The sequence below is a fragment of the Scophthalmus maximus genome, chromosome 12 (assembly GCF_022379125.1).
Source record: "Scophthalmus maximus strain ysfricsl-2021 chromosome 12, ASM2237912v1, whole genome shotgun sequence".
Taxonomy (NCBI): domain Eukaryota; kingdom Metazoa; phylum Chordata; class Actinopteri; order Pleuronectiformes; family Scophthalmidae; genus Scophthalmus; species Scophthalmus maximus.
Genome location: NC_061526.1, coordinates 15291743 through 15318010, shown reverse-complemented (window position 1 = coordinate 15318010; position 26268 = coordinate 15291743). Strand labels below are relative to the sequence as shown.

The 26268-nt window shown below is 40.8% G+C and overlaps 1 protein-coding gene across 4 annotated transcripts in view; it reads left to right on the top strand.

The window, feature by feature from the left end:
- The window catches only part of LOC118318539 (copine-8), a 68946-nt gene that overhangs the window by 28047 nt on the left and 14631 nt on the right, over positions 1-26268 (top strand). For all 4 annotated transcript variants that reach the window (XM_035648319.2, XM_047336171.1, XM_047336172.1 and 1 more), the window contains 8 exons: positions 2805-2881; positions 13091-13154; positions 13785-13888; positions 14560-14664; positions 16711-16752; positions 17543-17618; positions 19499-19552; positions 20607-20668. In XM_035648319.2, the coding sequence (XP_035504212.1) occupies positions 2805-2881; positions 13091-13154; positions 13785-13888; positions 14560-14664; positions 16711-16752; positions 17543-17618; positions 19499-19552; positions 20607-20668 (584 nt within the window). The remainder of the gene's footprint in view (positions 1-2804; positions 2882-13090; positions 13155-13784; positions 13889-14559; positions 14665-16710; positions 16753-17542; positions 17619-19498; positions 19553-20606; positions 20669-26268) is intronic.

Genomic DNA, 26268 nt, shown 5'->3' with positions numbered 1-26268 from the left:
TTACACCTTGGAACATACAATGCACTAATGTTTCTTTAGACTCTCCAAGTAATAACAACAACTAATACGACAAATTAAATTTGGCCGTTGCTTGTTTGATCTCTAAAGCTCATAAAAAATAATTTGTGAAATTACGTAATCTAGAGCTGTCTCAATTCAATGTGTTAGAGGCATAGACTATTTAATCAAAATTAAAGATGCAAAAATAAAAGTACAGGATTGGACTTTTTGTCGTTATTGGCAGATACCCAAGGGTCGGGATTGTGACGTCCCTGTAGCAGCTGGATTCAGAATTAATAAAATCAAATTTTCAAGGCACTAAGCCATTGCTGCTAACTTTGAGCTTCTAAGCACTTAAATGACATTTACATTCATTGTGGATGAAAACTGAAGAAAGGTAGCTAGCTTTCAAGATACATAAAAGCTGCTATTAATACTTTTTTAATGCGAAGATTCCCCACCCAGTACAAAAAACATAAGTATTACTGCATTTGGGGGGTATTAGAAATTGTTATGAAGAGGCTGTATGGTCAGTGCCCACTATCTATCTCCAACAATACTTCATAATGAGCTTTACCTTGTGGTCTATATTTAGATATCACTTTGCTTTCCTACCCCCGGCTGCTTTCTATTCCTCTTTTGCTTCCCTTATCTGATTTCCTCGTCATGTCCTCTCACTCTGACATCCTGTCATCTTATTTCTGTCATACCCTCCTTATTTCAATCTCTCCTCATCTCCCCATTTCACATCCCCCCCACCCCCCCTTGCCTCACTTTCTCAAAATCAATAATCTCATACGAGCAGAGACGGGCGTGTTGGCTCGGAGGCGGTGTACTATCTACTACTCGATGCTGGGTCTTGGGAGAGAAAGCCGGAGACCCAATCCATTAGCTGGTGTTTTAGCATGGGAGCTGTAGGCTGCAGACACCTGGGAACCGGGTGAGAACGAGTGTGGAATATTGAGGGAAAAGCGGAGATAGTGGAGGAGATGTAAACCAGAGGTAAAAAGCCAAGTTTGTCCCAGAAATACAGTACAAATCACAGGAAATCCCCTTATTTCAAATATGTGTAAAAAATGTATTTTAAAAAAGGCTTTTCTGGAGTTAATGTAGTAAATATCTTCCAACTCTGACAACATATCACTATCAAAACACCTGTAAAACCTCTGGGTACCACTTTCTAATTCTGCAACTTTTATAAAGGGTTTGTACGTAGGGTAAGGGACCGTAACTAATAGGGTTGCCAGTGGTTTGGAAAAATAATTTACTCATGTTTTATGGGTCAATTAGAAAAGCCCAGAGTAAGAATGACTTGGGTGTTGCAAGGTTGTCATGGTGCTTTCAACAAGTAATATACACTCACACGTATAGATCAAATTATCTTTATAAAAGTATTTTCTTACAGCTTTTGTTTCCCATATAACACTTAGCAAGAAAGCAAACTGTATGTCCCAAAATATTTCACTTTTCCTTTAATATAACAATTGGTTACAACGTGTAAAACTTGCATATTAATAAAGTGGCACAGAATTCTGTAACAAGGAACTTCTTGAGGTGTCACCCTGAATGCTGAGCATTTCCAAAACAGCATTATTGCCATTCTAACCACTCCCTCAAAATGATTGTTCAGTAAGCAGATGCTACATACCTGTCTGGTTAGCCTGTCCAACCTGTCCGACCTTGTGTCCCTAAGTGAACGACCACAATGTGACATCGATAGCTAACGCAAACTGTAGGTCGACATGCGGCTAGTATATCGTAAAAATACGATTGTTCCAATATTGAAATCACCAAAGTCTGCAGCAAAGGGAGTCCTTATCTCCCACAGAAACCTCAGTCCATGAAGAGCCTGAAACGCCTTGTTTGCATTCTGGTGGGTTTTTTACCACGTAAAGCGTCTACGTCACCAAGATGTCTACCCACCGACTGGTTTGCTTTCAATTGGTCCATGTTACCTTGGCTTTTATTATATATATATATATATATATATATATATATATATATATATATATATAAATTAATGAATGGACCTACGTCCACACAATGACAGCATCTTTTTTCCCACTGTAACTCTTTTTCTAGCCCATGCTGTGATATATTTAGCCATTAGTTGCACGCAGCGAATGTTCCGGTGGACCTCCTGCTGGCAACAGCCGCAGTTGCTAGGAGATGTGTGAGTTCCCTGCACAGCCCCCCTACATCAGAGAGGGGGGCAAATATCATCACTTTAAAAAAAACTAAAAACATTTTTAAGTGTTTATTTCAGCAACTATTTGGACCAAAACAAAAATAGTTAATGGCAAAGTAAAGTCATGCCAGCCAGTGTTGAGATAGACAAGTTAGACAGGCCGTCATAAAGCTGAGTATAGATGGAGACAGAATAAGAGGCTTGACAACAAAGCAAAGAAAATGCGCCGGATAACCTGATATTCATTCTTCATATTTTCTGGGCAGACAACTTATTGACTGTTTCCTGGACATGGATTTTGTGTGTGCGCTCTTCTCTCCACCTCTCTGCCCTTTTTGTCAGTCATCAGCTGTGAAGTCGTTTTCATTTACCAGGAAAGTGGCACGGGAGCGGCGTGGGGCAGGTGTGGCGGCTGGTGGGAGGAAGGCTCAATCCATTTGCCGCTAGTATCTGTCAATGGGGAACGCAGATGTGTTTGAATGGGTTTGGACCCGTAGGGTTGCACTCAGGAGAGATCAGGCGGGGCGTCAGTATTGTTTTATTGATTTAATTCTATGTGGGGATTTGGGGTGTGTTATGCCTTTTTCTCATCGCTTCTCTCTTATCCACTCTGCAGGATTTTCTGGGCCAGGGCTACTGTACCCTCGGAGAGGTGGTTGGTTCTTTGGGCAGTCGCTTGGAAAAAGCTCTAGGGTGAGTGTGTGCCCATTGATGCCAATATTTCAATGTGGATTGATGGTCACTGCAAACAGAAAGTGACAAACAGGGTTGTCATGGGAGGTTTTTTCCCTACAGAGTATAGAACCCTGCAGATTTTGTTTGAGGGTTGCTGTGTTTAAGAATTGATTTGTGCCGGCCTCTTTTACATCAGCATGCGTTTCACAAAGATTGTTCTCTGTATCTGCCGTCACTCCGTCATTTATGAAGGCTCTCGGCCACTGGTGCTGGAAAAATGGTTGCGTCCTTTCAGCAGTCGGTACTCACGACACAAGCTCCTGCTGCTTCTCCAGATACAGATTTGTGATAATGGTTGAAAAGTGAGCTGAACTGAAAACCCAATTTTTAACACATACGGAATATATAACGTTTTTTTTTATATACACAGCTGAAAATAATCCAATTAAAAGGAACATACTGTCATTTTGTGATATACATTTAGTTTTTTGCAGTAATGTTAGAAGATTGATGCCACTCCCATTAAATATGATGCTGTTGGTGTTTGAAAGCAACTAAGTACATTTACTCAAATACTGTACAATGTAGAGCTTCTGTTATTTTATACCTAACTTAAAAGGTTTAAGATGAGATAAGATTTTATTGATCAGGGGCATTATATGTTTAAAAACAGCTCCACCAACGTCACCACCACCACATCAATAATTTTAAACCAGGTATACAATATGCATCATTCTGGACCATTGGACCATTCTGCACGATTATTCCGCTGGATGATGCAATCTGCTGGCAATTAGTTTAGCTTAACATAAATGCTTAAAGTTGGCCTACACCTAGCCCACTTCTCCAAAACTCAAAAATGACATTTTCATGGATAATAAGTTATTGGACTATAATTTCAGTGGTTGACTGTGCATCATCCACGTGGTTCCTATGCTTTGTTTTTTGTAAAGATTAGTTAAATAAATTATAACATGCGATTATTAAAATTAAGAGGTGCTGGTAGTTTTTAAACTATTTTTCCCTTTTTCCAGTCTTAATGCTAAGCTAATCACCTCCTGCCACTAGGTAGATATTCATTGTATATAATTGAGAGTGGTATGAGTTTTTTTAATATAATTCTTGACAAGACAACATTTAAAACTATTCCTTTAATAGCGTATGGCTGTGTTGACTGCCGCAGGTACTTTGTACACTCATAGATTGTTTTTATTTTCATTTGATTTATTGTTATTTTATGAGATATATAATTTCTCTCCAAAGAAAATTTAATTCAGTGTGCGGTACACAAAGTTTATGTTTATTCTCTGAGAAGTTTGGTAAGTGTGTCTCTTGTGACCATCCGTGACAATTGCTCTGTAAACCCAGCTGACACACTAACAAGGTGCCTTGTTAAGATGCGGCGTGAAAGTCAACATATCCATGAGAGAGAGAAAAAACAATGAAATCCTGTGAGTCGCACAGAAGCTGTCGCAGTTCAGTGGTTGGAAATGCTGCGAAGATGTCAGGCCACACGCTGCGAGATATGTTTGCGTTTACTTGGTAATGAATACCTGCTGCTTGGTAATTGGAGTGAGTCGAGCAGCATCAAGGGTGCATCCCTGCCTTCGGTTTCCGGGGAAACTAAGCAGAGAAACGGTGCATACCTGCAGCGGGTGTCAATGAGCATGTATGATACATGTATACATGTGCAGCAACACATAGAGATTTTTGATGTCTGCACACCTGTCTAAGTGTGTGTACACGTGTTTACTTGCATTTATGTCAACAAAGGTGTGAGCGTTATTACACTTCTACTTTTCGGTGGGTGTTGTAACATCTGTCAGTGCTGCAGCAGGTGTCGTCGGTGCACGTAAAGATATTTGAAGTTACGAGTCAAAAATAGTGAGAAGATTTATTAACATTAAATATGCCTGCAGTCTTCTTTTTTTCACAAGCTTTATTGATTCCATGCAAGCGACATACATTAATCCATTCTACATATCTTCATGTACAAGTAACATACTTTGCTGTTTATGGAAGGCTGAATCCACACACAGTAACATTAAGATCGCAGCTCATTGTATCATCCTTTCACTCTTCACCAAAAAAAAACCCACTTACAAGGACAAACTGTTGCTGCTCCTCATCTTTAATTTTGTCATTGCTGATGTGCATGAGAGCATTTTGTTTGAGAGTCATTGCTTTGATAAACGACAGACACATCGGATTATTCGTCACCGCACTTGCATCTAGACATAAATCTAAAGTTTGCCTACCCACATACACGCTTATCAACAGACAGATCACAACACTCACGATTCTAAATTGGGATATTTTTTAAATGCTGATGTGCGCACATCATACAGTATCAGCATTAGAAACATGTGTGTCTGTGTGCTGCTATTCTTCTTAGTTTCAAAGCAACATAGTCATCCACCTCGACCAACAATCGTCATGTTGATCGCAGTGGCAGGCACCATGGACAGCTACAAAGTGCAAAATGATGTTGTATACCCCTGAAAGCACTACTCAAGAAACCCCTCCCTCCACTCCTCCACTCTACTATTCATCTTACCCACGCACGCACGCATGCACTCAAGCACGCACGCACACACACACACACACACACACACACACACACACACACACACACACACACACACACACACACACAAACACGCGCACACACACACACATCATGCAGTCACTACCTTTGGTAATGGTGAGTGTGACACCACTGCCACTGTTTGACACACAGCCTCATAATGAAGAGCATTTATCAAGAAGCACATACAAGCCACAATAAATCTTTGATTGTACATCAGGGTGATTGTGGATCCTTTTGCAAGTCCTTCTTCACTATTAAATCAGGCCTTATGTTAAAAACAGCCTCAATTTAATCATGAAAGATTTTAAATTTGTATCACAAGAAAAGATATGGAACCCAGATGACAGGAATGGTATTTATAGCTGCTCGTTTAAATATGAAATCTGTTCTTCCTCAGTCTTGACCAAGTCTTATTTCTTTTCTAATATCGGCCCGGCTCAATGGGCAGGATAGAGAAGGTAAACAAATCCTCAATTGATCCATCCATTATCATCTATACTGCTTTATCCTTTAAGGTTTGCGAACCACCACCCTAAGATAATTTTAATTGAATTTAATAATCATTCAGTGATGCTGAACACTATAATCTCAAGACATTCTTTTTTGTCCTTTCACAGTTAAACAAAGCATAGGCTGTGTGAGTATAGAAGTATGTCACACACATACACACACACACACACACACACAAACACACACACACACACACACACACACACACAAACACACACACATAGAATAATAACTCTGTCAACAACTATTAAAAACAAAGGAACTGAGGAAACAGCTGTTGCAGTCGTTGTCTTGCTGAGATTGTGTCTGTATGTATGTATGTCTGTCTGTTTGTGTGTGTTTGTGTGTGTTACACTTTGTCAGACACACACCTGCAGCCTGACATGACGGGGGGATCTTTAACAATTTTAATGAGTGCTAATTACAGCTAATTACACTGTTCAGTCAAACTCCAGTGGGCATTCAGGTGCGTGCGTGTGCGCGCATGTGTGCGTGCGTGCGTGTATGTGTGTGCGTGCGTGTATGTGTGTGTGTGCGTGCGTGTGTGTGTGTGTGTGTGTGTGTGTGTGTGTGTGTGTGTGTGTGTGTGTGTGCAGGTGTGTGTGCAGGTGTGTGTGTGTGCGCGAGCCAAAGAGAAAATGAAACCGTGTCCTGTATTTATTTCTAATGTTCCTAGCTGACCAGAAGTTTGTGTTGTGTGCTGTGACTCTCACGTTCAAGCCGGTCTGTCGTCCCTCATTATGTTAATCAGCTGCCCTGTGCAATGATCCACGAAATAAAGTTTTACTATTCAGTTCATAGGCTGCCACTGTTTTTGTTGAGCAGGTACATTATCTTATTTGATGATACCTCAGTGTATGCCTTCTATTATTTCATGAAAATACATTTTTCGTCAAAGCTTTGACAGAGCTATAATTTAACTGCCAGCACTGTAAACAAAAAACGCAGATATTTGTCCTCTATGATGGTCCAAAATAATGTCAAAGTGGTATTTGGTAGTTGGGAAAACGTTTTTTAAATTTTTTTAAATGTGCCTGAGATCTGAACACAAAAAGAACCTGTATGCAGTAATATATATAATATAATATTCATCTTATTACAAGGCAACTGATAAACCACCAGGAGACATTATAATCGAAATGTACTGTGGTTAATTAAAACACTGAACAAAAACCTTAATGTGCAAATTATTGAGCTTTTGAGATCCTAGTATGTGTATTTTTTTTAACCTTTTGGAGAGATGCAGGTTCGCTGTTTCCAGCCTTTATGCTAAGCTAAGCTAACTGTTGGCAGTAGGTTAATATTTGGCATAAATAGCGACGCGAGCGTGGCAATGACTTTCTCCTCTAACTCTTGGCAAGAAAGCAGATAATTGTACTTTCCAAATTGTCATTTAATTTTTTTACCTTGCAAAGTTACTTTTTCATTTGGACTTGAATGGATGTCGGATGTTTTACTACAAAGAGTCAAGATAATTTGGACTTTAAACCTTAATTGAATTAATTAATTTCAGTGCGCGCTTGGCTCCTCTGATGTACCTTTTAATGAAGATGAAGCATGACTTCAATGTGCTTCATTTTGTTGCCGATAAATCCCTTGGGGACTCCTCTATACTTATAACTTCAAAAGTGCATGAAGGAGAACCACACTTACTTTATGGTTGAATTAGCATGAGGCATTGTGGCTCAGTGAGTACCACCTGGGATGTATTGTTATGTTTTTGAATTTGCATTTTATTACTGATAACACGTTTTACTTTAAATGTTTCATTTGTAAAGTCTTGAATATTTAGTGAGGCAGTTTTTAAGGGTGGCTTGGTGTCTATCTTTCTTCTCTCGTTATCAGTCGTTTTCCCTCCATCCTTTTATCTTCTTTCTTTTTCTCCACCTCTTTTGTTCTCACGTACAAGATCTGTCAGTGTTAATTTTCTGTCGGTACAGGATTAGAGAGAAATCACAGTTCACTGTGGAAGATGACTGTGAGCCTGATAGTTGGCACACTTAAAGGGATGATAAAAAAGAGAAATCTTTATCTGCCCCTGGTGAGACATGGATTTGGTGTCAATGCTCCTTTAGTGGTAGAGAATTAAGTTCATGATTCTCCCTGTAGTTGCAGTGTGTGTGTGTGTGTGTGTGTGTGTGTGTGTGTGTGTGTGTGTGTGTGTGTGTGTGTGTGTGTGTGTGTGGGTGTGGGTGTGGGTGTGTGTGTGTGTGTGTGTGTCACTCAGTCAGCAGGCATGTTACAGCTCAGAAGTGGCCCAGACTTAATTACCCGTCTCTTGACAGACACTGATTGCAAGTACATGTGTCTTGATTAGTAGATTCAGTGTTTCACTCACTCACTCACTCACTCACTCACTCACTCACTCACTCACTCACTCACTCACTCACTCACTCACTCACTCACACACAAACACACACACACACACACACACACGTGGGAAGTGAGCTGTAGATAGTCCTGAAGCACTTCTAAAACTTTAAAGTGCTTTTCTGTGTTCTGAATAGGCCAAGAAGAGGCAAGCCATTTATTAAAGAACAGGGGCAAGGGGGATGGATCCGATTTTCAGATCTCAAGCACGAAAGCTCTGTTTTTATCCAAAACACACATCGAAATCATTCACACATCATTTTTTCTTTTTTCGGGTGGAACTGATATTCACACACTCAACAATGTTGTGTGCACGGTATTCATTAGAATTTAGAACTAATTGTTATTTGGCATGAAATGTTATTCTTACGAAGCTTGAGTTGAGGTTTGAGTTCATTCTTGTAGTCGTTATCACTTATTGTGTCTGTACGAATGTATGCATGTAACTGTAATAAACATTACTCACCCAGTTTCCTGACTGTTGTCATCCACACGTGATTTTAAGGCAGATCTGTCAGCCAGAGTCATGAAGGGAAAGCGAGCATTTGAGGAAATATAATGAACAGAGGAATCCCATTCGATATCCCGCTGCCAGGGGACTGGCAGAGTTGTCATAGCGACACAGATTCTGGGTGCCTGTGTGTGCATGTGTGCGTGTGTGCGTGCGTGCGTGCGTGCGTGCGTGCATGCGTGCGTGCGCATCCTCAACATTTCCCCCTACATATTGTTGCAGCGAGTTAAGATGACGAAAGACAGTTTTACAAAGTCTTAAATGTGCACTCAAAAAGTTGGATTTGCTTCTTCTGTTCTCCAGTCGAGGCAAAGTGGGAGCGCAGACACACAACCCCAGTTTAATGAAGAAATTAATCTCTAAGAGAATTTGCTGTTTTTACTCAGGCGGCAGTGAGTCTTGTATAGGAATCCTTCATTACAATGCTCCAGGTGCTGCAAACTTAATATATCATTCACGAAAAGTAGATTTTTAATTCTATTTCTGTAAAAATGTTCAAACATTTTCATCTGATTAGTGTGAACTTTATACGATCAGTGGTTGAAGAATAACAATTTAGTAAAATTATCACAAATTATCAAAAGTACAAGTGTTATATTGTAGCATATGATAATATTTGATTATTATTACTGATGCAGCATTGTGGCATTTTGACACTGTAGTAAGTTTGTGAAAGTAGCGCTAATGTGAACTTATATATACGTGTTTATGTTGGCTAGTTGAGTCTATATCTTATCCGATCGTCATATTTCTAAAGCTGCTTTCACATACAGCCGCGGAGGGACGATCTCCGGCTGTGTTCATCATACTGAAAATGTCCGGACCCAATTCTCCAGAGTTCATGTCTGAAAAAATCTTTGTTTGCAACGTAGTCAGGTGGATGGTCGATGATCTATAGAAATTGTTGTAAATTCATGTGGAGATATCGAAATGCCCCTCGTCTTTGAAAAGAAGATGGACATTTATTTGGAGCTCAAGCAGTAGATGGATTTCTCTGATACGTTCTTCATCACAGTTTGGACACTTGCACAAAACTTGCAGCATAATGTGCAGGATATTATTTTCTTAACCACAATTTACTGAACACATTCAGTGTATTGGTTTTTCAGGTACATATTTCTCTCTCACACAGGCATCTCACAAATCACTTTGACTTGTGATTTCATTCGATATTAATATCTCCCTCTGCGTTTGCTTTTGTGCAGTCGATTTTGATAGTTGGCTTCAAGGAAGATGATTCAAAAGTATTCTCTGATTTTCTTTTTGGTTGGGAACCCATGGTTGTTTCTCTCTGGTACTGAAATAGCTGAATTCAGAGTCTGTAATAGAAATGCTCTCAGTAGAGTCCTCCCTGGGAGTCATTAGTGTTACTAGGAGAGGCCGTTTACTTTATTTTGCTCATGCACTTCAGTACTTTCAGCTGGATGGTAATAATCCAAGGGCACGCCTGTGTAAATGTTTCACATAACATCACCCACAGTGCAGCTGCAGCAAAACATTATTATCATTACATAGTGGTTCTACAGCCAATAGGTGAGATGAAAGGCCCGCGCATTCCGTAATACACTTTATTCAACCATATTAAGACTTGTGTGCTAGTGTCAGTAATATGTCCTAGATTGAGAATATCTGTATTACTGCATTATCGATTCTTCTGCTCTATCCCTCTCTCACCAGAGATGAGTATTCTTGTAACGCTAATGCTATTTGGGAAGGGACTTGTGTAATCGCCCCTGAGGTCAGTGATATCTTACGGGAATTCTGGTGGTCAGGGTTGAACACATTTTATCAGACTGGTTTTTAGATAACAGTGCCGTGCAGGTTTTTTATTCTGAAAAACAAAGAAGAAAGCTCTCTCTCTCTCAGCTCTTCAATGAAAGGCATCGCTCCCAGGATCTATTGCATTTCGATAAATCTGCCATTTCAAAAGCACTCTTCCCCCCCGACTTACACGTGCAGGAGTAAAAAGGAGAATTACATTAACGCACAGTTCCTCTACCCCAATCCTGGGCTGTCTAAATGACTGCCTGAGTCGATCTCTGCCACCTGGTTTTTCTCTAAGAGTGGAGCTCATCAGGTGATAGGGCTCTTTTTCAGATTGCAAGACCTCTCAGAAGTTACATCAAATTATGTCGTCCTGCTCATCCTCCTACACACGGGTTGCTTCTTTTAACTTCTTATTCTGGTCTGAGGATTGTACTGCGAGGAGATACATCACGAGATCCAGGTTTTTAGACAGAAAGTTTCATATATATATATTTCACCAAATATTTGCGTCGGAAAAACAAGCATTTAGAGATTTTCACGTGAGTTTGATAATACTTCACATTGTGAATGAATAGACTTTTAGCTGGGTTTTTTTTGTTGGTGACAAATCATCTCTTTGTAATTACATGAACAACTTACTCTGACTTTCTATCAAATGCCAAACCTGTACCTGTACCTGAAAGCAGATTACAGGTTAACTACTGGTTTTGAAATCTCTTTGAAAGTAGACCAGAGGTGAATGGGGGTAGTCATGGTGACAATGAATGCATTTGATCACCATTAAAAAGATAAAAGGTTACAGCCTTGTGTTTGTGCTCATGTGTGCGCAGTCAAAATGTGTGAGTGGGGCCAGTGAAAGAGGAGCGGATTAATGATTAAAACTTCCTAACGCACGAAAAGAAGCGTTTGCGGTTTCACACAGTGACATTGGTCACATCTCTTTGTGTGTGTGTGTGTGTGTGTGTATGCGCACGTGCACAGGAAGAGGATGTGTTGTAAATGGTGTTATCTTTTAAAACCATTCTGTTTATTCAGTGAACGTGCTCATACAAACATGCGTCACCTACATATTCCCAGCTACAACGTTCCCTCATAAAAACACCCGTGTAGTCAACGAACTTTACCAACAACAGAACAGCCCACTCTCAGACACACACGCACACACACTCACACACACACGGTATACAGGTGGTCACACTTTTCCAAACACACCAACATAAACACCCCACTCTCAACAGTGTTCCTTGTTGTATCTTGGAAATGTACTGAGCAAGTGTGAACCAGTCAAGTTTTCCATGAGGTTTTTTTTCTCTCGACCAGAGCCTGAACAAGGCTCTCGCTCATGAATGCGACATTTTCCACTGGGTCTCACTTCACAAAGCTCTTTCACATTTAAAGTTCTCGGCATTGATCTGTTGGACTTTTAGCAAGAAGATGTTACTGATAATTACTGACGAGACCTACATCCAGTTCAGACTCAAATAATATTAAGTTAAATCAAAAGCTGGAACATCCCACATACTGTTTAGATGAGCACATTTTATATATATAGTCAGAGCAGAGAAATGTCATTGGAGAGTCTCTAGAATAGATGTACCGAAGGGAATTATATGAAAATGACACTTTGGAACCTGGGCGGCTGCACTGCAATAGTTACACTGTCAGATTTTTTATCTTCACCATATCACCAAAATAAAATAGATAATCTCACCGATCCATGTACAATAATCAGAATTTAGTTGCATCCCTTTGGTCCATAATCCATTTGTTTGCCATTGACTCCCATATGTTTCTGTCTTAGTTCCTTGCTTTAGTCTGTTTCCTGTGTTTAAGTATGATTCTTTGCATCTGTTCCTGCTTGTTTTTATACATGAACCTTTTTTTTAAATCTTATTTCTGCCCATATTGACCAGGACTTCCTGGCAGAAAAGATATTGTATCTCAATGGGGGTTAAATCAAAGATAAGTGAAAATGATTATAAATAAAAATATTCAAGGGTTGTTTTATTACTTTTATTCCAAACAGTGCTAACGATAATTCAACAAAAAAGCCTTCCCGGCATCACCCCGTTGCGTGCAATCAGCCACAATTATTGAAAAATGTCACAAGACTACTTGAGCGGCTCATCTTCTCTCTTTGTGGCCAACGCGCCTCGGCGTCAGTACGAAGCATCAGTGGGCAAACAAACAAAAGGTGAAGACACAGTAGATGGACATATGTGTTAACATATAGACAGGGACGGGAATACATCGATGTTTCAGATGAATTTTCCCGAACGCACACATGCGGGGTCACATCCTGCGGCGAGGAGGTCGCTGAACCTCATCTGGGAACTGTTTCGTATTGACCCCCTCTCCTAGAGTACACACTGAGAGGAGCGGAGCTGTAGGAGGAAACCTGCATGTAAACAACAAGGTCGTGCCAAGTGCACTGTGCGTGTGAGTGTGATCTCTCAACCTCTCCCTGTTTCGCCTGCAGAGGGATTCCGGGGAAGAAATGCGGGACTATTATTGTGAAAGCTGAGGAGCTGAACAACTGCAGGGTGAGGATAGACATACACTGTCTCGGTCTCTCTCTTTTCTTTGTACATGTGAGCAGGAACAGTTGTACCAGGTGTTCCAAGACATGATGGGAATATTTCAACATTTAATTTCAGTTTTGAGGATATGAAAAACTACTAAAACACTCAACATGCTGTTAAAAGCCATGTGAATGACTACATAAAAAGTTGACACAAAAAATTGTTATAATAGCCACAAATACAACTGAATACATCAGTAGAAAGCACTGCAATAGTGAACTAGTGCAATACGAAATACTGTATGAAGCTTTTAATTCCTTTACTCTCTTGATGTACAACTAGGGCTATTTATCTTTTCTCGTCCTAATGTTTGGCCTCAGAATAAGTCAGCATAATCATTTTTGCATAGCATAGCAGAAACAACGTTCCCCTTATTCAGCAATAACTTAAGGCAACGTTAAGTTTAAGAAGCGGGGCATTTCCCCAACTGTTTTGCACCAGCATCCCGTAAGATTGAGAGAAACCCGTTGGAGAAGGGACAGGCATGTCAAAATTTTCCTTGTCCGCGACATCAATAGACCAGAAATCAAAGTATAACCAAAGTTTCTGGAATGAGCATTCTTGTTCTGCTTCCTCTCCTCTGCTCATCAGGAATCTGTGATGATGCAGTTCTGCGGCAACAAGTTGGACAAAAAGGATTTCTTCGGCAAGTCCGACCCATTCCTTGTCTTCCACAGGAGCAATGAGGACGGCACGTAAGTCCTTTTTTTCTCTCTCTGTCTCTCTCTCTCTCTCTCTCTTCCCTCTTTCCTTCTCCTCTTTCATGTTTGGTTTAATCTTTCCCTGCATCCATAGGAAATTGCTTTCATTGATTTGCCTCAGAACAAAAGCCAGGCTGCCTGTTAAAGCGTGTGAGTGAAATACAGGTGGAGAGGTGCATGTGTGTGTGTGTGTGTGTGTGTGTGTGTGTGTGTGTGTGTGTGTGTGTGTGTGTGTGTGTGTGTGTGTGTGTGTGTGTGTGTGTGTGTGTGTGTGTGTGTGTGTGTGTGTGTGTGTGTGTGTGTGTGTGTGTGTGTGTGTGTGTTTGAGAAAGAGAGAGAGTATTCGATCCAGCTCTGTGGACTCTCTTTTCCATCCTGCCGTGTGTGACGAGTAAGATAAGACCTTGTGGCCCTGAGAGAGGAAGATACTAAGTCCACCTACTAGCCGAGGGACTAATGAAATTACCTATTTGCAGTGTGTGCTTGTGTTTGTGTTTGTGTGAGTGTGTGTCTGGGCAGTCCTTTACCTTTACTTTCACTGAGTGGAAAGTGAGTGAGTATCAGATTTTTTCTTTTTCATCCCCACTTGATACATGTATTTTTGAAGTACATACCTCTCCATTACCTTTGCTGTTTCCCCCACCCCTCTTTGTGTCCTTCTTCAGGTTTACCATCTGCCACAAGACCGAGGTGGTGAAGAACACGTTGAACCCAGTGTGGCAGGCCTTCAAGATCCCTGTTCGGGCCCTTTGCAACGGCGATTATGACAGGTACTCCCGATTAGTCTGTTTCAGACTATAGATATATGTGGAAGCAAAAATAAGAATACCACAACCCCCGGCAACCACCTGAGTCCTAGAGGAAAATCATACTGAGGATGTCACTCAAGGTGATATACAGTAGGCAACTCCGGGGATATGATGGATGGCCTCTTAAGCCTTCACAATATAACACTGCCGGCTGTGGCTTGGATGTATTGAAAAAGCACACAAAAAAGTATTGTACTGTATATAAGGTTGATAAAGCACAGAAACATATTTACAATGACATTTGCTGTATTAGAAGACATACAGCGCATACTCATTCTTATTTATTATATAGGATCTGCTTCCGCTATTTTCAGGAGAAGACCAAGACTGAGGAGAAAACTAATGAGTTGACAAAAGTGTTCCAGTCGTGTGCTTATGTCCGTCCTCTGTGCCGATAGCAGTCTTGGAGTGAAAAGAGGCACAACGACGCAGATAATAGGGCTTAGCTTCGTTTAGCTTAGTTAGCAGACAGCAGCATTGATCTGAAGTTTGGTCCAATAAGCTTATTAGAGGACAACAACAGACTGAGGAAGCCCACAGTGGACTACACATACAGTGCACGCGCACACGTGCACACACGCACACGCGCACACACGCACATAACGTCTGCCTCTGTGCAGCCTGGGAAAAAGATAAGGATGAGCTCATGCTGGCAAACAATAGAGAACTGTGTCTTTCTGCTCACAGGTGCTCTGATGGGGGTGTGCTCACTCCCTCACACACACACACACACACACTATCTCTCTCTCACACGCACACACACACACACACACGCATGCAGTGAAGCCATAAGATTAACAAGCAAAAATCCTTAATTCCCTGTCACATCATCAAAGCCCCGAGTGACGGGATGTTCCCTACTGTGATGTGGCGTAACCCAGACTTAATAAGACACACGCCTATAAACACATGAATATACAGTATATATTTATATCTACACACGCACACATTATTTTGAAAGCTCTGCACACACACACTGGTTACTCTTGAGGAGAAAGTGTGACACCAACCGGGAAACGCACTCCTCTCCAGAGTGCCTACAATATCGCTATCAGCCAGCCACTTCCCACTCCTTACCGTTATTGCCTGCTTTCCTCTAACGTGCGCCTGACTCTCTGTGCAGCTCTAAAGCCCATTAATTATGGTTGATATTTCCTACTCTCTCATACTGAAAGCTGGGGAGGATGGAAAAGTTTAGTTTTTGTCTCCGGTATTGAAATTAGATAAAGCCTGTTTTGGAAAGTTGTCCAAGTTGTAAGGCGATTACAGTGAGTTCAGTAAAGTCATACAAAATTCATAAAATACTGTCTGGTTACAGACTTTTTACACAGCAATACACGATACAAAATTGATCTGTCTCTACTTCCTTCTGTGTTGAAGACGAACTTAATTGACTGAGAGGGTACGAGACTGTTTTTCATTTATTTTCTGTCTTTTTTTTACACAATCTTATCTTCTCCCTCCTTCACGGGCTCTCGAGCAGAGTGCCTTTTGCTCTCCTCGCTTTAATTCAGTCTCCCTTCTTTTATCCCCTTGCCTCACCCCTCTCCTCTATGTATCGCCCTCAAGCTTTTGTCAGAGAGAAATGACGCTCCCATGGAAGATATTGACAGATAGAGTGGAGGCACAACGTAATCTGTCCGTGGCAGACTATTCTATTTCTTTTACCATTTCCTTGTAAACTGTAATGGGATGCCGAAATAGATGTATCTGGTGACGGGGAGAGCACAACACTGGAAGCAAATACAGTGTTGGAATAAAGAGCAGACAGTATGTTGAAATAAAGATAAGCTGCAGAATGGATCTGCTTACAGCAACAGCTCAATGACAACAATGAGAGAAAAATAAAAGAAAAATCTTATCAGTGTATTATATAATAATAATGCGTGGAAGGGAGCCTTTTAACACATTCTTAATTGTGTTTGTTGTTACTCCTGTGAAAAACATTGCAATTGCGCTTGTTCTTTTATCGTAAACGTCTTGACTATCTTTTGCCTCTCCCAACAGAACAATCAAGGTCGAGGTGTATGACTGGGACAGAGATGGCAGGTAATTCTTTTCCCCTCACTCAAAAAACATAATCTGCAAAACACACCATCATAATGGTTTATATTAATTACAGTAGTAACTTGTGATCAGTTGTAGAGAAGTTACCAAACGACGTTTTGGGCCATGGTCAGACACTCGTCCTCTAACTTTAAGATTTCCTTTGTCTCAGTACCTGATGAAAAACACATCTTGCCTTTTTCATCACAGGGCTATTTCTGGCCGCCCACTTAGTTTCACAAAAATTCGCAAAACAACACAAGTAGACTATGGAATCCCAGTTCTGACAGAAAAATTAAGAAAGCAGAACCAAAGTAAGTTAAAAAAAAAAAGTCATAAATCAGACTGCTTAATGAAGAGTCTGGATTCTGGCTGCCGACAGCCAGACAAAGAGAGAGGAGTGACACATTTGTCGAGCTGCAGTTTAACGGGGAGTGATTTCTCTATTCTTCATACGCAGTCTGTTCAGTGTCACTCGCAATCTGATGGAGGGAACACCACCACATTTCGTGTCCTGTTTTTTTCAATGGGACTAAGGAACGCTTACAGTTTTTAGCAAGCGGTTTGGGTTAACTGAGTGTTATTCAATCATTTCTGTGTACATTGAACTGTCCGCTGTCCTTTTTTTTTTTACCCGTGGTGCTGTTGCTTTATCACTCACAAATCACATCATCGGTACTCACTCTTTAAATTAACTAAGTTGTCTGTATTTGCGAGGTGAAAGCATTTCAGTTTGCCTTAAAAACTCTCAACTTTCTCAGGTTCTCCTTTTGTTCTGTCTCCCTGTCTGTAGTCATGACTTTATTGGAGAGTTCAGCACCAGCTACAGAGAACTATCCAGAGGGCAGAGCCAGTTCAATGTGTATGAGGTGAGTGTGGTGCAGAGAACCGCAGAGTAAAAAGGACCAGCAGAGAGTGAATGCAAAGTTTTCGAGACACTAAAAATATTACTCTGCTGTTTACCGATGCACCCCTGTAATATTGTCCAACTCACAGTGGACATGATGGAAAAGGGATCAAAACTCATGCAGCACAATCAGCGATAGTGCTTCTTTTTTTTTTTATTCCACATATTCTTCTTCTCCGTTAAAACCTAGCGTCTGCACTACCCTCAATCCAACTTGATCCCCAACAGAGATTTGCCCGACCGACGCTGACCCGCTGTCCCACCATTACCAGCCTCTCATATATTTATATATGAAATTTCATCCTGCTATGAGGATGCTGATCTCCCGCTCCAACGCATGCATCCCATACATCAGAGTAAATTCTATATCCAGTGCTTGCAACATGTGGGCCGGGCCTCACTGGAGTCCAACAATTCCAATCCCAGTGCAGATGTATTTTCTCAGGACAACTTGCTATAGACTTGAAAAATACTTACAAACAACATTCCTCTCATCTTGGACATCTCAGTGATGCAAAAACTCGGAGATCTGCACATTGAAGGCTAAGTTGCTAAACTATCTGGAGAAATTATGGAAAAACATTAATTTAATTGCCATAGATCTAAAATGTTTTATGTTTTTTTGTGGAGAGTATATAAAGATTAGGATGAAAGGGGTCTCATAAGAGTCTGTCAATGCCAACCAAAATCTTACACACAGGAATCCAGCTGTGCATTTTTAATCTCCCTCACGTTCTCTCTTATGCACACACACGTACACACAAACACCGACTGTTATGAGGGCTTATCCTCTCCCAGGAAGAGTCGACACATCTTGATTAACAGAGTACCACGCTGAGGAGAGAGAGAGAGCGCGTGGGCGACTGTCATATTTTACAAGGCTGCTGTTTGTGTAATGTAGCGCTGAGTTGTGCACAGGCACTAAGTTGCACAAGGACGCGTGGACGTAGACACGCGCAAAGTTATTATGTGACTCCTGGCCTGTTTCTTGACCCCTGCTTTTCCTGACCCATGGCTGTCAGTTACAGAGTGGATAATGGCTCTGCATTGCTAAAGGGCACTCGGTGTGTGTGTGTATTTGTGTTACGGCCAAGTTCCAATCGCTGCACCCCACCACCAGAGGAAAATGTGTCCTTGCGTGCACCTATTGCAGTGTGGACCAAGGAGAAAAGCATAAATCCACACATTTGTATGTAGTTACCCTGGAGGCCCTGTCGTTCTGTTCAACCTTGGCACAGTTTAATGAGACCGCGGAGCTCTGATTTAAAAGCCCAAATCCACTGTTTGGGATTCAAAAGGAGTTTCCGCTCTGTTTCTGGCTGGTCCCCCAGAAAAAGTGTCTCTTTTCTAACAGCTTCACAAAAACAAAAGTATGTCAAAGCAATAAGTACGTCTGGTTTAGATGCAAAAGAATCTTTACATGTCCAAGGAAACGATGATCGTGTACTCACTGTTCTATTCCATATTCATGAAGTCACACCAACCGGTTTAGAGCCACAGTTCACCCCTGAAGTTTACTGCTCCTCTGGATATGTTGGGCTTTATGTGCATGACTTTAAGGCATATTCATGGTGGTGACTAGTTTAGGGAGGTGTGTATTTAAAGATAGAGAGGGAGAGCAGGAAGGAGGGAGGTACAGTGTACACATTGTACTATGACCTCCACTACCACAGTTAAATTTACAGTTAATTTCAACTACAACTTTTCCACTTCTGTTAACGAACCCTAGTTTGAAATACTTTGTCGAATGACAAGGTATTTTGTGAATGTTTATTGAAATGAAAGATTGAAAGTAATTGATGTTGGTGTTACAAGAGAGAATCCTTTCTTTTTTTTTTAAAGGTGATAAATGCAAAGAAGAAAGGGAAGAAGAAAAAATACCTTAACTCTGGAACGGTAAGGCACCACATGCATAGTTTTTTTTTCTTCTAATACATATATTTATTTTAACTACATTCATAAAAAGAATAGTTCTAATCTTTGATTATGATCAGCTGAGCGGCATTCGAATCCATTGTAAAATAATAATATGAAATAGAAAAGGAATACACCTGTGACCGCGTTACATCAGTATTACTGCACCAAACAGATTGTTTTAAGATGTCGATTTTGTTATTGATTTTGACGTAGCATGGATGAGTGGTTGAAAGAGATGGACCAGACAGGATAAGAAAAAAAAGGAAACACGCTGGGGAAAAAAATGATTTTCACAGATGATATGGTCCGATCGCTGATTTCAGACTTGGTGTACAGAGAAAGATCTGATTATTGATTCTAAAACGACTCCAAGTTGTAACAGATTTTTTAAGAAGCTGGCAAAAACTACCCCTGGCTCGCCAAGCAACACTGTAGAGAAACTCTGATGCAAAGATATCACATCATCATAAATTTGAATCGTCATTTTTTAAACTATGACGACAGAAGATGCTGAAGCAATCTCCTGCTTCTGACGCGGGGCCAATGAAAACACACCTTTCCACAGTCAAAAACTCCTATAGCAAAGAGGTGTGCTTACATAACTGAACATCTACAACTGCATAATTATTGGCGATGTTAATAACCACCCCAATGTTGGTGTTGCTAGGCAACCATTACGCTAAATGTCGCTGAAAACCACATTGCTTTGTGGAAGAATTTATTATTTGCCGTCAATAAATAATCAAATTTTTTTGTTGCTGCATGTTTATCTTATGTGACTTTGCCAGAAATATGTAGGAACTGTCTCATTAGAGCACTAAGCCCTTAAGGTTTTGATTTACAATGACTTTACAGCAGCTAAAGTGCTTTTACACATGACGCGAAGCCTCTCTGAGCTTATTCCTTCATTAAAAGGCAGAACGATGCTACAGTGCTACAGTACGGAACTTATTTTCCTAATGCTTACGTAATTGACTTGGTCGTTGAACTTACTGCATCAGTTAGAAGCTGAGTGTGGCCTTCTCACTTCCAGGTAACACTGCTGTCATTCCTGGTGGACATCGAGGTCACCTTCCTGGACTACATCAAAGGCGGGTGAGTCAATGACCATGCATTTTGTTGAACCCACGCTAAGAGATGGGAATTGTAGCCCGTTAATGAGAAGCAACATTGCTGAGTGTGTGCCGGCCCCTGTCTCGATCATAACCCCATCATGACTCCGTGTCTGCAATATGTGAGTCAATCAGATGGAAAAAGTTTACATTTGCATGTGTGGGACGAAGGTCCCACCTGAAGTCAAGATTGTGTGTAATCTTGCATTGTCTTGCAGCGCTCGCCCGTTCCATGTGTCACCGTGTGCGCTTGCATCGTGTGTGTCTATTTGCCTGTGCTTGTGTACGTTGCTCAGGAGGGTTGACCATGTGCAACCAGGTGTGACGCGATCGCTCGCCTACACACTCTGCCTTCATTAGACTCACAGAGGGGGAGCCTGTCAAGGGAGAGAAGGTGTGTGTGTGTGTGTGTGTGTGTGTGTGTGTGTGTGTGTGTGTGACTTTTGTATACCTCTGTTCCTGCTGCCCTCGTGGCTGTGCTGTGTTCTGTACGGTAGGTGTTACAGAAAGTCAGCTGGCTTTTGAAGAGGATGAACACCGTTTTCAAGTGTTTGCCATAATTTGAAGCGAAATCATTAAAACAGAGACAGACAAGAAGTCTGTTCTCTATCTCTTTCTGATATGCTTTTTTGTTTGTCTTTTTCAAAAGAGGTAACACTCTAAGATGGAGTATTAGGGTCCTTGAATGGAAACACTTGATTAAAAATAATATAGTCATAATATTATGAGAATAATGGAATAATTGTAGGCAAAATAGATTAAAGTCGTAATGTTATTTACAAGAAAATGTTATTTTATGAGAAAAATATGTAATATGCGAATAAAGTAGTAAATTTAGGCTACGTGTCATTTTAAAGGGGGAATATCAGACGAGAAGCTTTACATGATCAAATTACCACTTTATTCTCCTAATATTATGACATTTTTCCTCAATAAATTCTGACCATATTATTTTTCATGAAATATTTTTACCCTTTCTTCTTATTAAATTTCGTCTTTATTCTCGTAATATATATATAATGACTTTATTGTAGAATTTCTGAATTTTATTTCTTCAATATGGCCCAAATACTCCTACTAGAAATTGCTTGAGCCAATGAGAGGATTACCTGAGAAACCCCCACTGGCTTTGCTACGCTGTCTTCTCCCTGCCCTGCGTGTGATTTAGTAAGTAGTACTACTTTGTAGTAACCGCCTCTTCTCAACGCATATGGGATTTAATTTCATTGAGGTGGCCAGAGCAACGGTTTACTGTAAGTTACAGTGTGAGAGTAGAACATGGAAGAAAACATGTAACTTGTGAATTATTTTATCGAATGGCTCAATGAATAAGTCAATAAACCGATAAAATTCAATGCAGCTATGTTTGTCAATTGTTCAGCATGTGTCCCTTCATTGCCCAAGGCGTGAATTTATTATAGTTCATGCCTCAAGACCTCTTAAGCTATGAACTCTGGGACCAACCTTGTTCCCCAAAACCCACACTACACATTAATTATAAGCAGCTTTTGAGTATGAATTTTATTTTTGCTGGAGAATCTACAAAGTAAACTCAAAAGTGGCAGTATACGTAGTATTTTTAAAAACAAACATATTTTTAAGTGTGTTGTTGATCCCTCAACTTCTACCTGTTATCAGGAAGATGATTATTTGCTTTTAAGGTAAACCTTTATGTGTCTGTGCGTTGTGGTTATGCTAAAACTATTATTCCTATTTCAAAAAAACGATTTCGTACTTTGCTACAGTCGCACCAATGGACGCACTCGCGCGCACAACAAAAACTCGCTCGTGCATCTCCCCTGAAATCCCTCACACACGTCTGAGCCTTATCAGACGGTGCACACAGGTATTTTTTCTGATTTGCCAGAGTCATCGCGTCTCATTTTCTTTGTGCCTATTCACAGCTCTCCTCCCCGCTGCTCTCTTGTCCTCTGATTGACAGCTCCTTTTGCTGCTTCAACCCAATCAGCCAATTGTTCATTTGGACCTAATTAGGGAACATGATCTGCCGGCAGCATTAGCATAAATGACTGATTCCAGAAGGCTCTGTCTCAATCCAGAGCATCTCTGCTGCTCCCGTTCCTTTCTCTCCCCCCGATAAAGCATCATTGCCACCCATGGATTTCAATAAAGAGGACTCTATTCACGAGCTTGATGAGGCTAGAGAGAAAAAAAAAGAAAATTGTTGACTATATCTTTCATTTTGAGTGGTGCCATTCAAGGCAGGCCTGTCAGTCATGGGGACAGATATTGTTTCCCCTTGTTTGGTGTTTGTATTGAAATCATTCTGAGAGGTTATTATTAGATAGAAAGAGCAGAATCCAAATCTTTTTGTGGAACCATTTGGGCTCGTGTTAAAAAGGATTTTTTTTTACAAATATAAGACCTTTTAAAAATCATTAAATTTTCTTGAATTCCAATTGCCTGGGTCTTCATTTTTTTTCAAGGCATGTCACCATCAAAGTTTAACTCAAAGATTTCCTCGTTTCCGCCAGACTGAAGAAAAAGAATTACTAGTTCCGATATGCGCTGTGCCGTCAGTCTGTTTTAAGCTCATGTGTTCAACCAATGCTTCTAGCAAGCCTGCTAGCTGGTTTATGAACATGGAGAAATGCAAGTTTAATGATAAGTGGCTTGAGAATGACAAGTATATTTTCTCTTATGATGTGTATTTCCATTTCAAGTGGTAATTTTTTTCCCCAATATCAGACTAACCTGACTTGATGCAGGTGCAAGCTGTATCTCCTCTCTTCTCCTCCTCTCCTCTTCTCTTCTCTCTTCTCCTCCTCTCCTCTCTCTTCTCCTCCCCTCCCCTCCCCTCTCCTCTCCTCTCCTCTCCTCTTCTCCTCTCTTCTCCTCTCCTCTTTTCCCTTCTTCTCTCTTCTCCTCTCCTCTCCACCCCTCTCCTCTCCTCTCGCCAGATGGACACAACCTGCAGCATCTGCTTGCATATCATCAAGAGAGGTCACGTCGCGCGACCTCTGATGCCGTTTTTAGGCCACGCGGTGCACTCATGCATGCATTTCCTTCTGGCACTTAGATATAAGAGGAAAGTCGACTTGTTGTGAACATTTTCAACATTTTTTTGTTTTTTTGGGGCTTAAAAAGAACATTTGACCATCGCTACCACCTTTCTCAACACTATGGTTTCCTGCGTTTTATAGATACCAATTGATGATTAGTGATGATTAATCCCAAGAGGATTTGGAGAATTCACAGCTGACACTTAACATAAAAAAGAATACAGCTGAAAACAACAATATCTGCTCGTGCTGATGGCACTGATGAGGCTACATGGTTACAGTGCTATAAGTATTCGTCACTTAGGGTTATAAATAGGAAGTTAAGGCAATGGACTATATATGGACAGTATAGAGAAAGACTGGTTGTCGTGACGACTGGCTGCAGTCTGTCTCGTCTCTAAAATGATTAAGGATATGCTGCTGCTTCGATATTGTTTGAACACTGCAGAAAATTACAATAAATTCTTTCGATGCTTCACTTCATCACTGTCCATAATATATACAAACAGCATATTTGGTGTAAGGTGAACATGAGGGCCGCATTGTTCTGTTGTTTTGAGTGGGTGGGTGACAAAGAGAAAATGCAGTACGGTGTTTTTTTACACTATGTATATTTTTCCTTTACTGTTGAATATGTTGTCTGTTTCTAAAAATATAAAAATGTAATGTTATAGATAGAATTCAGCTAAACAGCGCCCATTGTTTTTGTCTCTCAGACTCGGAGGCTGTTGTCCAGATACTGTGTATGAAACAATGTGGGAGAGGTGTTGTCATGGTCACATGATACATACACACACGCAAGGACACACACACTGACTCACATATATATGTTGTTAAAGATACAGGCACAGAAATGCCAGGAGGAATAAATTAAAAGGGGAAAGGGAAAGTGAGAAGCCAACCATTTCTCACTGCGGCTGCACAGAGGTGGTGCGTCTCACTGAAACCCTTCCCTCTTCACATACAGACCAGAAAGTCAAATGTAAGGAATAAAAGAAGACCAGATGAACCATTGTCTCTAATCTGTTTTAATAATTTTAGGCAGTCATTAGCGTTGTTAATATGCAGTGTTTCATGTTCATTTGACTGTACATCAACCTGATTAATCCGTCCCCCCAGTGAGGCTTGGGTGAAATTACATTTTTTATAGAGAAGTGTGTGTAGCAGTGTATATCTGCCTGAAGCAAAAGGCTCAGGTGAACTTTCAGTTTATGAAAAAAAATTTTTTTTAAAGCAACATGACACGATAAAGCTGGTTACTGGAGAAGTTCCCTTCTATCTTCAGGACACAGTACGATAAGGTTGGCTTTCTTGAAGCGAGGCTGAGCTCACATTCGTCCTCCCTCTGCTGAAACTCAGTGATGTGATGTTGTGATAAAAACCCACTGCCTGTGGAAATCATTTATCGCCTCTGCCAGAACCTTTCTTTTTGCCGACTCTCCGGTTTTGAACCTGTTTTTTCGCTGCAGATCACTTTTTGCTGCTCAGGTAGTTTTGTATCTGCATGGGCAAGTGTTTTCCTGCCACCTCTCATCCACAGAAAGAAATGTAACTCACCATTGATGATAGCAGGAGCAGCAGTTCACCTCATGCTGGTTTTGACGCTGCGTTGAAAACTAATTTTATTTGTATGAACACAGAAACGTATAAAACACAGGGAAGATTTTAATGAGGCAACCCATTTGAAATAATCATTGATTTACAGAATTTTTCCAAAATGCCAATGACATCCAGAAACGTGGGAAAATCACTTGTCTCCCTGAATGTTGTCTGATTAATGCGGAGGGTGTCGTTGACCTTTTATGGAGAGTGTCCTGTGCTCTGGTCTGGTTATTAATATTCTCTCCATTATGAGTCAAAATGATGATGTCAAACATCAGGGGCGGTTTTCACTTTGCAGAGCAAGAATCTCTGACGCCGAGCGACGGGAGGCAATCATGGTCAAACTGCAGGGGGTTTGATCATGTCGATCAATAATAGTGATTCAACAGTTGCAACTCACTTTCATATTCGGTCAATATCTGCTGCCCTGGAGCTGTTGCCAATCCCTGCTTTTGTGTTAATCTGCTTGACAGCCTTTGAATTGTAGATTGTGGTTCTGAATCATTCTTGCTGATGAATTCTGACATTGTCGTTTTCTTGTGCTGCCGCGTTTAATCACAGAACACCCCCCCCCTCCTCCCCCTTTTAGCTTTTCTCTGCCTTTTGTCATTTTTAATTTCCCGTCCTCCAATTCACCTTGTGGTTTTTTTTCTGGCTGTCCCTCCACGCTCCCACAATTGGAGTTCCTCTCTCAAACGCTGTGTGTGTGCGTGTGTGTGACAGAGAGAGAAGAGAAAAGAGGGCATGTATAATTTAGGTTGCGTTGCTGAAGCTTGTCTCTGCCAGTGCGGAGAACTGGACCAGAATTCACTCAGACCCCCTCTCTCTGCTCCCCTTGTCCTTGCAGCCGTCCCGGATAAAAAGCTACTAACCGCTGGAATTTCCTTGACACCAACCTATGAATTGCTCTGTAATTCACCTTTTGTCACTTTTTACATTGCTGTTGGAGGAAAACATT